At 52.1% G+C, this 15,931-nt stretch overlaps 1 protein-coding gene across 20 annotated transcripts in view; it reads left to right on the plus strand.

The window, feature by feature from the left end:
- The window catches only part of AMBRA1 (autophagy and beclin 1 regulator 1), a 203,982-nt gene that overhangs the window by 184,206 nt on the left and 3,845 nt on the right, over positions 1-15,931 (plus strand). For 15 of the 20 annotated variants that reach the window (XM_055281705.2, XM_055281712.2, XM_055281711.2 and 12 more), the window contains 2 exons: positions 5,170-5,262; positions 6,849-7,042. In XM_055281705.2, coding sequence (XP_055137680.1) covers positions 5,170-5,262; positions 6,849-7,042 — 287 coding nt within the window. The remainder of the gene's footprint in view (positions 1-5,169; positions 5,263-6,848; positions 7,043-15,931) is intronic. The other 5 variants (XM_055281708.2, XM_063640855.1, XM_063640852.1 and 2 more) reach the window with 1 other exon arrangement.

Raw genomic sequence — 15,931 nt, forward strand, 5'->3', positions numbered from 1 at the left:
AGGAAGACTGTGTGTGAGCAATATACACCTAAGGAAGTTAAGACTCTTCTGAGGCCTCCTAACAGATAGATGACAGAACTAGAATTCCTCACTTTACTATCCAGAGCCCTTTTCACTCAAAAACCCCTTTAAAATTCTGACAAAAGCAATGTACTGTCTTCCACAGAAAAATATGCCACAAGAACACACACATACTTTTGTAACTCTTTAAGACCTCAGGTAAAGAATGCAGCTTTAGATCGTGTTGAGACATTTCAGCAGGTCAGGCATGGATGCAGGGGGAAATGAGAGAGGATCAGTGAGCGCATTCATGTCTTTTGAGCAGTCTACGGATGAGTGGTCTCCGGTCTCAAATGCGGAGAACAAATAGGGAAGTAGGAGCTCAGGGTTCTTGTGTTTCTCATAGGCAGCTGCCTATCCCTGGGTGATACAGCTCCCTGGCACACCCATTCCCAAGGGCACAGGATCCAGCCAGCCAGCTGGGCCAAGATTGCAGCCCTCCCTCCGAAACAGGTGGCTGCCTGCCTTTGTCCCAGGCACAGGCAGCTGCACCGCATTTTGTGCTCTCAGTACTGCTCTTGATTCCTCCTCCATTGTCTTCGCCTCAGCACTCCCTCCAAGCACAAAGACAGAGGAACAAGCTCCTTGGGCATCTCTTGGTGGTACTAAAACCCACTTGGCAGTAGACTAAGGCCTTCAAAAATCCTCCATCTCTCCAGGGGAAGGAATTCTTAGGACAGGCAAGAAGACAGACAACTGGCCAGTCAGCCCCTCTACAAAGCCATCCTGGGGGCTGATAGCGCAGTCATCCCGCCCTTCCTGGCAGTGAGGTGCTCCCTCCTCCTTTGCTCCCCGACCTGCACTCTGCCTAAGCTGCTGCTGTGCCTCTGGCTGCCTGCTAGCCAGCCAGCACCCCCACTGATAACCATGGGCGGTGTGAAGTGCCAGGTTGATATGAGGGGGTGCTTGCTTACTTCCGGCCTCATAAACCAGCCCTACAAATGCGGCAGCGGGAGGTGCTGGCGGGAAGCCCACTGCCTCTCAGAGTCAGCTCAAAGGACAGAATCAGGGGACACATGGCAGAAGAGAGGTGGGCTGAGAGTATGGGGCATCTGGCCTGTTGGCCAACTGTGGGGCTCCCGACAAGGCCCCAGCTCTGTCCCTTCTGTAATCATGGTAATTAGAGTCAAGTATCATCACCCAGGGAGGGGAAAGCATGCCTCCAAATCAAAAGGGAGCCAAAATTGCCACAGAAACCACATCTTTCAGGCGAGGCTCTAAGAGCCAGGTGCTGGCTCTTTCCTGCACTGCAGAGACACCAGGCATCTTTGGTCTGATCCTCTGCAGCCGTGTCACTGATAAATGAAAGAAAAATGCTATCCAAGGGAGTGGTCCCAAGAAGTTGGGAAGTTCAGAGCCAGAAGTTCTGTGAAGAGAGCATCGTGACCACTGAGCAAGCTGAGGTCTGTTCAGGAAGCCCTGGAAGGTCTCAGCATGAGGAAGTTGTTGAGCCAGGCCCAGAAGCACAGCTTCCAGATGCTGTGGAGGAAGCCAGGTGTGAGGTGGAAGCCCACTGGAAAAGGCTGGCCCTGATTGGACCTCCCAGCCTTCCTCCTCCCTTGGTGTATTTGTGTAGCTCCCAGGAAGAATCCAGAGCAAACAGTGACTCATTCACCCTCACTGAGACCCAAGAAGACACCAGGACATGTTGGGATCATTCTTTAGCTCACAGTCAGTGACACTTTGTATTGAAAGCTAAGAGTTTCAGGCCGGGCATGGTGGCTCACGCCTCTAATCCCAGCACTTTGGGAGGCTGAGGCAGGCAGATCACCTGAGGTCAGGAATTCGAGACCAGCCTGGCCAACATGGAGAAACCCTGTCTCTACTAAAAATACAAAAATTAGCCAGGCATGGTGGCACACACCTGTAATCCCAGCTACTTGGGAGGCTGAGGCAGGAGAATCGCTCGAATCCAGGAGGCTGAGGTTACAGTGAGCTGAGATCGCACCGTTGCACTCCAGCCTGGGCAACAAGAATGAAACTCCATCTCAGAAAAAAAAAGAGAAAGCAAGCAAGCAAGCTAAGAGTGTCAGTAGCCAGAGAGGGTGTCTTCAACTCTATCCCTTGGTACAGTGCCTGGAATTGAAACCAAATCCATGAGCTCATTGTAGTCCAGCTCTCTAACCACAGAAAGTAAAGCAAATCCAGGCTTAGAATTAGACCTGTTTGTGGGGAGCAGAAAGGATAGGGATGGGGAGGCATAGTGGAGCAACACATCTGAGACAGGAAGTACGGCCCCTGTTCTGTTGGCAGTGGACCTCTTCAGTCAGTAGCCAAGGTCACAGCCCTGAGCCTATGATGCTCCGTGCTGCTGCCTGGATGGAAAGCATTTGAGGGGACCTTTTGGCCACCAGCATTATGCTGACAGTCCCAGCTCAGACAGCAGGCCTTCTTGTGGCCTCTTTTCTGAGGTAGGAAGGAAGGTTCCGGGTCAGGAAGTACATGGTTTGTTGTAGGTCTGATGTGAACAGTTTGTTGTCAGTAACCAGCCCTGGCTAGCAAGAATTCCAGAAGAGGGATTTGGCAGGGACCCATGTGGTATTGCAACCTGTCAATACATCTTGACAAGTTTGTAAATCAGTCTTCCTGGCAGCCAGCTTCACATAGTATCTAACACAGGCAGGATTTGCACACCAAAAACAGAGATGAGTTTGTTTCTGAAGGTCTCTGCTGTTACTTCTGGCCATTTACCTCTTCCATAATGTAAGGTAGCCTTTTCTCACCTTTGCCCTCCAATGCCCGTCTGGTTCTCAGACAATCTCCAAACCCCACAAAAATGGCTGTTTAGAAGGGGAAGGATAAACAGTTGGCCCTTGGTATCTGCAGGTTCCACATTCATGGATTCAACAAACCATAAATCAAAAACATTTTGGGACAAAAAAAAACAGTGAAAATTAACAATACAATTAGGCTGGGAACGGTGGTTCACACCTATAATCCCAGTACTTTGGGAGGCTGAGGTAGGCAGATTTTTTAGCCCAGAAATTCGAGACCAGCCTAGGCAACATGGTGAAACCCTGTCTCTACAAAACAAAAAACAAAAAAAATTAGCCAGGTGTGGTGAGGCACGCCTGTAGTACCAGCTACTCGGGAGGCTGAGGTAGGAGAATCAGCTGAGCCCAGGGAAGTCAGGGCTGTAGTGAGCCATGATCACACCACTGCACTTCAGCCTGGGCAACAGAGTGACATGCAATGCAGTATAATAACTATTTGCATAATTTACATTGTATTAGTGCAGGTAATCTAGAGTGGATTTTAAGTATATAAAAGGATATGGATAGTTTGTGTATTAGGGACTTGAGCAGCCATAGATTTTGGTATCCACAGGGGGTCTTAGAACCAATTCCCCAGAGATACCAAGGGACAACTGTACTGCTTTTTAAAGAGGTGGCCTTTGGAATTACACCAACTCCACAGCCTGACAGGCCCCTTAAAAGGAGCTGGGAGAGGTTTACTACAGGGCAGTGAAAAGAAGAGCACTTTTGTTTGGCTGTGGCTCTTTCCCTTCAAAGAAGCAAGTAGTAGTACCTCAGGTGAAGCCTAATCATAGTTACCCTCTAAAGACAGATTTGGGCCGGGCATGGTGGCTCACGCCTGTAATCCCAACACTTTGGGAGGCTGAGGTGGGAAGATCATTTGAGCCCAGGAGTTCAAGACCAGCCTGGGCAACATAGTGAGACCCCATCTCAAACAATAAAAAATAAAAAAAATTTTAAAAAGACAGATTTGGTCTGGGCACAGTGGCTCATGCCTGTAATCCTAGCACTTTGGGAGGCCAAGGGGGGCAGATCACTTGTCAGGAGTTCGAGACCAGCCTGGCCAACATGGTGAAACCCCATCTCTACTAAAAATATAAAAATTAGCTGGGCGTGGTGGCACACACCTGTAATCACAGCTGCTCAGGAGGCTGAGGCAGGAGAATCGCTTGAACCCAGGAGGCAGAGGTTGCAATGAGCTGAGATCATGCCACTGCACTCCAGCCTGGGTGTCAGAGTGAGACTCCATCTCAGAAAAAAAGGCAGATTTGGAGGCTCAGTGCCTGGTTTTGTTGCCTTTTACCTGAGGCAGCACAGCCTCCTGGGACCTCCTGGGACACAGTCCCACGTCATCCAGGCCCTGCCTGGTCTCTGTCCTGGCCAACACCCATGTGTAGGAAGGAAGCACCTCCCAGCATCCTATAATCCACTCACTTGGGGATGTTTTCTCTTTATGGAGGTAACTTCTGTTGTTAAAGGAGAGTGGCCTAGGCCTCCAGGTTAAATAGCTGACGTTTGGTGAAGTTTGTCTTCCTCTGCTCAGGCCGCCCCAGGGGCGAGAGCCTGCACTGTCTTTGCTTTCTGAGGCCTCTGCTTTTCTTTTCTTTTCTTTTTTTTTCTTTTGAGACAGAGTCTCACACTGTCACCCAGGCTGGAGTACAGTGGCGTGATCTCAGCTCACTGCAACCTCTGCCTCCCGGTTCAAGTGATTCTCCTGCCTTAGTCTCCTTAGTAGCTGGGACTACAGGCACGTGCCACCACGGCCACCTAATTTTTGTATTTTTAGTAGAGATGGGGCTTCACAATGTTGGCCAGGATGGTCTTGATCTCATGACCTCGTGATCTGCCCGCCTTGGCCTCCGAAAGTGCTGGGATTACAGGCGTGAGCCACCGGCACCTGGCCAAGGCCTCTGCTTTTCAAGACTAGGCATGCCCATTGGGCAGTGCTGTCCATGGCTCAATATCTCTCCAGTGGGCCTCACTCCAGCCTCACATTTGCCATCTTAGTTCCTTTCTCTGTGTCTGAAGAATACTCAGGACCCACTGCCTGTATCTGTTGTTGCTATTTTTTAGCTGTCTCTTAGCTCCAAGGAGGAGCCAGTTAGGCTTGTCAGGGGGAAGGGAGAAGCTAAACCCACCATTCCAGGCATTTAGGCTATTAGAGATTTGTCTGAATTGCCCCAGCACTGAGCATCCTGATGAGGCAGCAGCTCTGGTCTTGGTTTCAGCTCAGCCCCAGGAGAGAGAAAGGATGGGCAGCCACAGTCCACAAAGCCAGGAGTTTCAGGAGCTCTTATCCTTCCCTCTCTAATGCCTTTCACCTTCTTCTATACCCTTCCCAACTGATTTTTAGGGCCTTAAACTCTGGTGTTGAGTACTACTGGGACCAGCTGAACGAGACGGTCTTCACTGTCCATTCCAACAGCAGGAGCAGCGAGCGGCCTGGGTATGTTTGGGAAGTAGGCAGGGAGCAGCTGGCTGGAGGCCCGTCCCTTCCTCCTGCTTTTAATGGGCTCTTAAGCAGCGCCCTCTAGGGCTCTGGGTCCCTCCTCAACCAGAGCAGCACCTCCTTGATCTTTTGTGTACAGTTTCATTTGAGAAAAGTGTTGTGTGGCTAAGAAAGAGAACAAAAGCTCTGCTCTCAGAGTCTTGCTGTAGAACCACCCTCTGGCCCTCTCCCATCCTGGCCATGGTGTCTGGGCACACTTGGGGTGAGGAGAGAAGATAGGGCCTGGAGACGGATGCCGCCCCATGAAGTCTGCTCCATGGCCCAGGCTCTTTCAGATGACCAGGACCTCAGGGACCAAGCTGCCCAGGGCTGTAGCCCAGGGACAAATCCTCTTGAGGCACCCATTAGTAGAAATCTGGTACTGATCCTTTCATCACTTAATTCACTAATGAAGACTGGAACAAAGCGCTGGGTTGTTGATAAACCCAAAGCAATTGCTACTTCCCCTAGGAATTGCTGAGCATAGCTGGAGGAATAGTCCCAGAAGCAGCTAGAAATATGAGTGTCTGGTGATAGTCTCAAAAGCTCTGGGCTGCCTCTGCTGCCAGCTCCAGCTATTCCAAGGCAGTGCCTGGGACATGCCCAAGGAAGGGGGATGCTAGCATTGGCCGGAACCTTCCTTGTAGGACAGCCTGTGCTCCCTACCTGCAAGGGTCTGTTTTCAGAAGGCCCTGGAAAGAAGATCCCAGAACAGCCTCATAAGAGTTCCAGTCCTGGATGGGCGCGGTGGCTCACACCTGTAATCCCAGCACTTTGGGAGGCTGAGGCGGGCGGATCACGAGGTCAGGAGATTGAGACCATCCTGGCCAACATGGTGAAACCCCTCTCTACTAGAAATACAAAAATTAGCCGAGCATGGTGGTGTATGCCTGTAATCCCAGCTACTCGGGAGGCTGAGGCAGGAGAATCACTTGAATCCTGGAGGTGGAGGTTGCAGTGAGCTGAGATCGCGCCACTGCACTCCAGCCTGGGTGACAGGGTGAGACTGTCTCACCAAAAAAAAAAAAAAAAAAAAAAAGAGTTCCAGTTCTTTCCCTCCAAAGTGGAGTTCTCAGTTCACTTGGAAATTCAAGAATTCAAAGTGGAATCTTATGAGCGTACAGTTGGAAGGAAGGTAAAGCTAAAGAGAGAAAGGACCTTCTTCTAGTGCTCACTCTTTATCCCATGATCTCAGCTACTGGCCTCCTGAATTTCATTAACGTCTTTTCAGATCAGCCATCTCTACAGCTCGTCCCCACTCCCCGACAGGGGCCTGTTGTTGAAGGGCATGACTGAGTGAGCCAGGGTTGCAAGATTGGATGTTTCTGTGGCCTTTCATTGTTCCACGGTACAGACTAACCTTGGGGGAGAACGGACACAGACAAGTAAACTGCCATCAAGAGGTAGTTGCAGGAGCACAGGGCTTCTCTTAGCCTGCAGGGCCTGGCCCACACTGCCCTGAGGATTGGCATAGAGCCAGCAGAGTGCTGTGAGGGGCGCTGTCCCAAGCCCCATCTGACTTCAGTCTGCCTTTCTCTCCCTAGAACCAGCAGAGCCACATGGCGGACAGACAGAGACATGGGGCTGATGAATGCCATTGGGCTGCAGCCCCGGAACCCCACCACCTCAGTGACATCTCAGGGCACCCAGACGCTGGCCCTTCAGCTGCAGAATGCCGAAACACAGACTGAGAGGGAGGTGCCGGAGCCAGGGACAGCCGCCTCAGGTCCTAGTGAAGGTAGGAGCCATGCGACGCTGGAGGGGGTGGGAGAGGGACCCTAAGACCGAGTGAGTGCCACTTCCCACTCAGGATGCATACCTCTTCCCATGTCTGGGTGATGCCCACCTGGTGGCATTAAGAGCCTCCTCAGCAGCGACATGGTTTCCCTGAGCTGGGTCATTCTTGCAGCTTGCCTCAGCTCCCACCAAGTACGCTGATGTCCCTCTCCTCTAAAATGTGAGGACCCCGGCTCTTTTTTCCAAAGAGAGAGCACAGAAAGCCTGGATTGAAAGGGCTAAAGGGAGACTCGCCCCTGCAAGCTGCCATTCCAGAGAAGTACACCCCAGGCCTTAGCTTCTGGGGCCAAACCACAGCCTAGCGTGTCGTCCCCTTACCAGTGTGGCAGATTTGGGACTGCCCCATGGGAGGACCTCTCACACTCCTGTCACACCTGGGGCTCGTTGACATTTTGGCTGCAGCCTGGCATATCATCAGCCCTTTCTCTCACCTATTTCAGGTGTGGCTCTGCCACACTCGGCCCTGACTCTCTGTGCCAGCCTCACACTTTTAAAAACCAATTAGCACTTCCCAGCAGCAGAGCTCGAGCCACTTAGGAGTCCGTCAGCAGCTGTGTTAAACAGGCTGTTCTCACTCAGTTGCTATCCTCACCCCCTACCTCCAGCCCCCTTGCTGGTCCTAGCTCCAAACAAAGCAGCCTCCAAACAGACACATTTTCTAAGTCTGTGTTGAGCCATTTGCCCAGAAGAGACCATGGGAGGAAAAGCCATGGTGCATGTCAGGCAAAGAATAATAAACGTGCCTATCACCCCAGGGAACAGCTTTCTACACCACAGTCCCCCACAGGGTATTGCATGGTCGCTCTCGATGCCATGAACTGAGAATTTTCAAAGTGAAGTCCCTCTTTGGTCTGTAGCACAGCCCACCTCCTGCATTTGTGCTGGGTGGAAGCCCCTCGCTGGGGCCATGACCATAAGGTGGTGCTGGCTGGAGCAGCCAACCTCCACTGTGAGCCTCTAGGAGGAGGTGGTGGAAGGTTCCTTCTGCCATCTTCAGGCCCTTTTTTGCAGGTTTCTGTGGACTCTAAGCTGCTCTGGAGTCCATTAGGCCTTTTCCAGGAAGCCTGAGGGCCAGGCAGAAGGGAACCACCACGGGCTTCTCCAATGGATCCAGCGGGCCAGCCCTCTCAGTAGGAGGCAGACCTCTCAGAGCTCCCAGTAAACCCTGACAGCGGGAGGGGTTTGGAGAAGTGGGCCATTCTCTTAGGCAGCCCCTTCTTTTTATTTTTATTTATTTATTTATTTTTGAGACAGAATCTCACTCTGTCACCTAAGCTGGAGTGCAATGGCATGATCTCGGCTCACTGCAACCTCTGCGATCTCAGCTCACTGCAACCACTGCTTCCCGAGTTCAAGTGATTCTCCTGCCTCAGCCTCCTGAGTAGCTGGGATTACAGGCATGTGCCACCATGCCCGGCTAATTTCTGTATTTTTAGTAGAGACAGGGTTTCACCATGTTGTCCAGGCTGGTCTCGAACTCCTGACCTCATGATCCACCCGCCTCAGCCTCCCAAAGTGCTGGGATTAAAGGCGTGAGCCACCATGCCTGGCCTCCTTTTTTATTTTTTTGAGATGGAGTCTCACTCTGTCGCCGAGGCTGGTGTGCAGTGGTGCAATCTCAGCTTACTGCAACCTCTGCCTCCCAGATTCAAGTGATTCTTTCTGCCTCAGCCTCCCGAGTAGCTGGGATTACAGGCGCCCGCCACCACTCCCAACTAATTTTTGTATTTTTTAGTGGAGACAGGGTTTTGCCATGTTGGCCAGGCTGGTCTTGAACTTCTGACCTCAAGTGATACGCCCACCTCAGCCTCCCAAAGTGCCGGGATTACAGGCGTGAGCCACCACACCTGGCCAGCCCCTTATGGATGTTTGTAGTATGTATATATGTATATGCAAATAGCAGTCACTGGAAGAGTGTGTTGTTTGTTTTTGAGATGGGGTCTCACTATGTTGCCCTTGCTGGCCTTGAACTCCTGGGATCAAGTGATCCTCCCACCTTGACCTCCCAAAGTGCTGGAGTTACAGGTGTGAGCCACCACACCCGGCCTTTTTTTTTTTTTTTTTTTTTTTTTTTAATTTAAAGATAGAGTCTCAGCTGGGTGTGGTGGCTCACGCCTGTAATCCTAGCACTTTGGGAGGCCAAGGTGGGCAGATCACTTGAGATCAGGAGTTCAAGACCAGCTGGCCAACATGGTGAAACGCTGTCTCTACTAAAAATACAAAAATTAGCCGGGCATGGTGCTGGGCACCTGTAATCCCAGCTACTGAGGTGGCTGAGGCAGGAGAATCACTTGAACCTGGGAGACAGAGGTTGCAATGAGCCAAGATCACACCACTGCACTCCAGCCTGGGCAACAAAGTAAGACTCTGTCTCAAAAATAATAAAATAAATAAAGACAGAATCTCAGCTGGGCATGGTAGCTCACACCTGTAGTCCCAGCACTTTAGGAGGCCAAGGCAGGAGGATCCCTTGAGTCCTGGAGTTCAAGACCAGCCTGGGCAACACAGCAAAACCCTGTGTCTACTAAATATACAAAAAATTAGCCGAGCATGGTGGCACGCATCTGTAGTCCCAGCTACTCTGGAGGCTGGAGGCAGGAAGATTGCTTGAGCCTGGAAGGTGGTGACTGCAGTGAGCTGTGATATGCCACTGCACTCCAGCCTGGGAGACAGAGTGAGACCCTGTCTCAAATACAAATAAATAAATGAAATAAAGATAGAGTCTCACCCTGTCGCTCAGGCTGGAGTACAGTGGCGCCATCATGGCTCACTGCAGTCCAAACTCCTAGGCTCAAGCGAGCTTCCTGCCTCAGCCTACTGACTAGCTGGGACTACAGGTGTGCGCCACCATGCCCGGCTATTTTTTTTTATCATTATTTTTTTTTAGAGATAGGGTCTCACCATGTTGCCCGGGCTGGTCTTGAACTCCTAGCTTCAAGCAAGCCTCCCTTCTTGGCCTCCCAAAGTGGTGGAATTACAGGCATGAAGCACTGCGCCCGGCTAGGCAGCCCTTTCTGATTTGATTTCACTGAGCTTTTACCATGTGTCAGCCACTTGGTAAAAGTGGTGAAGACAAGTAGGCCTCTCCGTCCTTCCCTGAGGAGCTCACAGTCTAGAGAGGGAGATGGGCGCCTAAACTGATAATTGTTTTAGTGGGATGAGGACCTCTGGAGCATAGAGGAGGAGGGGCTGTGCCCAGCCTGTGGGGCTTAGGGGAGACTCCTGGAGGAGGTGGCCCTGAGCCTAGTCTTCAAGGATGAATAGGAGTCAGGTGAAGTAGGGTGGTGGGGAAGCATTCCTGGAGACATGTCTCAGCACATGCAATGGCGCCAAGTTCAAAGACATGTTACTGCATAAAGGACCACTAATTTGTGTTCATGGCATGTCTGGTGCATGTGGAGAACTGACACTGGATGAGTGGGGAGGGCAAGTTACTGGGACTGGGCTGGGAGTGAGGCCTTCAGCCTGAAGGTGACATGCTGGGGCTCTGGGAGCAGGAGCTGCCACCTTCAGAAGTATGTCTGCTGGTGTCTCACCTCCTGGAGAATTCTCTGCTGTTTTCTTGGTTAGCATGCAGCTCATTTCTGGCTTCTAGTCAATTATAAGTTCCTTTCATTCTTTTGGGGGGATGGGGGCAGAGGGTGGGGCAGAGGGAAGGAGCTCTTTTCCCTGGTTTGAGGAGGCAGGACCTGGTTCCTTGTCCCACTATCCCCACCTCCTGTAAAGTAGAGCAGGCGGTAGAGGATGGCCCCAGCTAAGCTGAGACTCTGGTCAGCGGGAGCAGCAGGCAGAGTGAGACCAGGCAGCTGGCTGCTTCTGCCTGCCTGCATCCCTGCATGCTCTGCCTATACCCTGCACCCACAGCTGTTCCTCACACCATACCCCTTTCAGAAACCAGTCAGGGCAGGGGAGGTGTGGGTCAGAGGGTATGGGCACTTGATGGATGGGTGTCAGTGTCCAGCCTTGACCCTCCTAGGGCAAGGAGCCTTGCTCTGAGGCACTCATACCACTGTTCTGTTGTCAGACTCTTCAGGGGAGCCCAGGGATCAGGGCTCTCTTTGGGCCCAGATTTCCCCATGCAGAGGCAGCTGGCAGGTTTTGTATTGACAAAACCAGAGCTGCAAGAGCATGGATAGTGAAACCCTCTGGTCAGGGAGTTCAGCTCTTCTGGGCTGGTCTAGAAGGGAGATCCCACCTGCACTCACACCTGCTACAGGCACCAAGATTTATTTATTTTGTTTTTATTTTTTGAGACAAGATCTCGCTCTTCCATCCAGGCTGGAGTACAGTGACACGAACACGGCTCACTGTAGCCTCGACCTCCTGGGCTCAAGGGATCCTCCCACCTCAGCCTCCTGGCACACGCCACCACACCTGGCTACTTTTGTTTATTTTGTTTGTTTATGGTAGAGGCAGGGTTTCACCATGTTGCCCAGGCTGGTCTCGAACTCCTGGGCTCCAATGATCCTCCCGCCCCGGCCTCCCAAAGTACTGGGATTATAGGCGTGAGCCGCCACACTCAGCCACTCAGATTTATTAATGTGGGAAGCCTGCTCTGCTTGTAGTAATTGCTGTTCTGTGGCCTGCCCCTCCCCACTCCCCTTGGCCCTTTTCTGTCAGTTAGCACCAAAGGGCTCCTAGGCTACTTCTCATTTTCTTGTTCTATAAAAATTTGGTTGAAATCCATTCAGCTCTTTCCAGGCCTTCCAGGAGGAGCCCTCCACAGGGACATTTGCACGCATCAGCTTTTTTGCATGTTCGACTTTAACAAGAGTTTGACTTCTCCCGGAATCTGACTCTACAGCAAGCTTTCCTACCCTGCTGGCCAAGAGGGTAGCTCGAAAAGGGAGGGAAGCATTTCCTGGGCTTGCTGTTGGCTTCCAGCACTGATCCAGTGCCTCCCTAGCTTGCAGTGGGCATTCAGGGCAAGCATGGAATTAGTGAGTTTAGCTGAGCTGAGGCAAGGCCTTGCCTCCGAGCATGGCCGTGCCCCACTATTTGGAGAGCACCGTGGCCGTGCCCCACTATTTGGAGAGCACCGTGGCTGTGCCCCACTATTTGGAGAGCACCGTGGCCGTGCCCCACTATTTGGAGAGCACCGTGGCCGTGCCCCACTATTTGGAGGGCACCGTGGCCGTGCCCCACTATTTGGAGAGCACCGTGGCCGTGCCCCACTATTTGGACAGCACCGTGGCTGTGCCCCACTATTTGGAGGGCACCGTGGCTGTGCCCCACTATTTGGAGAGCACCGTGGCTGTGCCCCACTATTTGGAGAGCACCATGGCCGTGCCCCTGACCCGGAGCAAAGATCATCTGAGCCTCTGTTTTGTCTGGTGAAGATGGTAAGTAGACCAGCAGCAGTAGCCTGGGCCCTGGGCCAGGAAAAAGCAAATGTGAAGAGGGAGGGGCTGGAAGACCAGTACTCCCAGAGGTTAGAGAGGGCAGCTCCTCCTGTGACTCTCTGAGCCTCGGTTCCCTCTTCTGCTCTTCTGGCAATGAAACCTCTAGAATTAAATATGGTTGCAGGGCATGGTGGGAACTTGTTGATCCTCCCCTGGCCTCTGCTTCTAGAGTGTACCTTAGGACTTGCCAAGGAAGAGACCTCATGTGAACTCTAAATCAATTGCCTATTTTCAAAGACAAAAACAGATGCTTTTGCTACAGAGAAGGAGACCGCAGAATTAACCCCCTGTCTGCCACTGTGCCTGGATCCCTGACTGTGACTGCCATTTCCCTCTAGCCTTGGTATTTTTTCTCTTGAAGAATGTGCCAGCTGCCCTCAGTTGCTTTTAGCCTTGGCTTAGAGCTCCCAGGAGGGAAGCATAGCTCATAGTTCTGTAGGCTGAAGCTGTCCACACCCAGCCCTGGGGGAGCCATTTGTTTGTACATTTTAAAATCTTCCATTCATTCTTTTTTGAGCACTTACTTTGTGTCTGGTATTGTGTTAGGCACCATGAATTCAAGGGCACTGTGGAGGGAATTACATTGAGATGAATCCATTGTGTCTCGTCCCTCAAAGAGCAAGTCCAGAGAGAACTAGACATATTAAGTGCTTCTCCGGTGGCTCACGCCTGTAATCCCAGCACTTTGGGAGGCTGAGGCAGGCAGATCACAAAGTCAGGAGTTCGAGACCAGCCTGGCCAACATGGTGAAACCCTATCTCTACTAAAAATACAAAAAAAATTAGCTAAGTGTGGTGGTGCACGCATGTAATCCCAGCTCGGGAGGCTGAGGTGGGAAAATTGCTTGAACCTGGGAGGCGGAGGTTGTAGTGAGCCGAGATCTCACCACCGCACTCCAGCCTGGGCAACAGAGCGAGACTCCATCTCAAAAAAAATAAAACAAATGTTTCTTCCGCAATGGGCAGTTACAAGACCAGTTTTCCAGGCATCCTTAAGTCTGGAGACCCTGTGAGGAGCCTGGGAGCCCTTTTATTCATCCATACATGTATTTGACAAATACACGCCCAGTGTAAACCCACGTGTTAGACTTGACTCAAAAGAGAATACAAATGAGTCCAGGACCTTCAGGAACTTATAGGCCAGAAGAGAGATGCCACAGCTACAGGAAGGTGTGAAGCACTGTGAGGCCCCAGAGAAGGAGCAGCCCCTTCTAGCTGGGGGACCAGAGAGAACTGGGTGGCAGAGGAGACGGGACAAGAGCATGGCACAGTGTGCACAGTATATGCCCATCTGTGCAGGCAGGGAGCAGGGCTGCCGGGTACTTGCAGGAATGTGGGGGACAGGGCAGGAAGGTCTACAGCATGATAAGCGTCTGGCCAGAGAGCCCTCAAATGTCAAGCTAAGGAGTTTTGACTACTGTGAGGGCTTTTGCAGCTGCTGGGTTTTGAACAGGGTGCAGACTTAACCAGAGCTCAGTTCATCAGAGCTGAATTAGGATGGTAATAGCAACAGTGTGGAGACTAGACGGAAGGGGAGGAGACTGGAACCAAGAAGCCCAGTTAGGACACAGTCATAGCCATAGAGAGGGGTGGCCAGGCCTGGAGCCATAGGCAAGCAAGCAGTGGGCTCAGACTTGAGTGCCAGCAGCAGGGCCTCCCCCAGAGCCTGGGAAAGCCCATCCGGGGCTCTCTGGGGGCTTGGCTGCAGCAGCGCCTATAGGGCCCCAAGGCAGCCTGTTCTGCCCCTGGTAATCTACTTGAGAAGAGCTGAGCTGGGTGTGGTGGCTCACACCTGTAATCCCAGAACTTTGGGAGGTCCAGGTGGGTGGATCACAAGGTCAGGAGTCTGATACCAGCCTAGCCAGCATGGTGAAACACTGTCTCTACTAAATATACAAAAATTAGCCAGGTATGGTGGCACATGCCTGTAGTCCCAGCTACTCGGGAGGCCGAGGCAGGAGAATTGCTTGAACCTGGGAAGTGGAGGTTGCAGTGAGCTGAGATCATGCCACTGCACTCCAGTCTGGGCAACAGAGCGAGACTCTGTCTCAAAAAGAAAAGAGCTGAGAGTTCACCAGGCACAGCGCCCGGCACAGTGCACTCCAATGCCAGCAGGCCTCAGGCCAGCCACGGCACGCCCCAGACCATGCTGTGAGGACTTCAGTGCACAGAGTTCTTAGAAAGCATTGGGGCTACAGTGAGCACAGGGAGGGCCCCAGGGGGCATCCCCAGGCAGCCCATGGCTCCCAGGGTAGAATCTTGGTGGGCACCAAGGTCATAGGTTGCCCTTTTTCTCCTTACCCTCTGCCCCACTGTTAGAAGGCTTTAAACCCTGAAGATGGGGTTGACCCAGTACTCTGAGAGCCCTTCAGGTTTTCTCTCCTTCTGCCCTGGGAGCTGGAGCCGGGCGTCCCAGGAGGAACTGGGGAAGGGCAGCCACCTCGAGGGATGGAGGGCAGCGCTTTATCAGGGGATGTCCAGAAAAGCAAGAGGGGACATAACGCTGAGGAAGATCGTCTGAGACTGGGGCTGGGTGCAGTCACTCACCCATGTTATCCCAGCACTTTGGGAGGCCAAGGCAGGAGGATTGCTTGAGCCCAGGAGTTCAAGACCAGCCTGGGCAACATGGCGAAACCCCGTCTCTACAAAAAGTACAAAAAATTAGCCAGGTGTGGTGGTGCGTGCCTGTACTCCCAACTACTCGGGAGGCTGAGGTGGGTGGATCGCTTGCACCCGAGAGGCTTAAGCTGCAGTGAGCCGTGTTTGTACCACTGCACTGCAGTTGAGGTGACATAGCGAGACTTGGTCTCAAAAAAAAAAAAAACCTGTAGAAAGAACTAGAAGCATGAGGCTGCCAAGTACTAACAAGAAGGGTGAGAGATCTCTTGGGGCCTTAGATGCCACCAAGCTGTGAAACTGGCTGGCCTGGAAATCCAACTCTAATGAGGCAGGCAGAGAGAAGGGAATGGATGGGGTTAGGGGAGCAAAGAAAGTCTCATAAAAATAGCTGCTGGCAAGTACCCCAAAAGGAAAGAAAACTCACCATCAAAACCCCCAGAACTGCAAAATCCCAAACAGTAGCTGATGGAGACAAATCAGCAGTTCAGTGGCAGTGGAGCCATCCCTCACAGCCTGAGAGCCTTGATCATAGTTGCCCACGGTCTTGGCCTGGTTCTCACCCTACCAAGAGCTGAGCAGAAAGCTGGAAGGGAGGTCCCACAGCGATAGAGCTCCACTGCCGCAGACCCCCAGTTAATCACAACAGGCACCGTTGACCAAGCGCCTGGGCTGTGCGTTAGCTCCTTTTCTCTCTCCAGCACCGTGCAAGGTAGATGTTAGGGATGTTTTTCAAGGTCACCCAGCAAGCAAGTGACAGAGCTGAGATTTGAGCTGAAGTCTTTTCTGTTCCCACACAAAGGAATGCTCAGG

Source organism: Symphalangus syndactylus, chromosome 6 (genome assembly GCF_028878055.3).
Source record: "Symphalangus syndactylus isolate Jambi chromosome 6, NHGRI_mSymSyn1-v2.1_pri, whole genome shotgun sequence".
NCBI lineage: Eukaryota > Metazoa > Chordata > Mammalia > Primates > Hylobatidae > Symphalangus > Symphalangus syndactylus.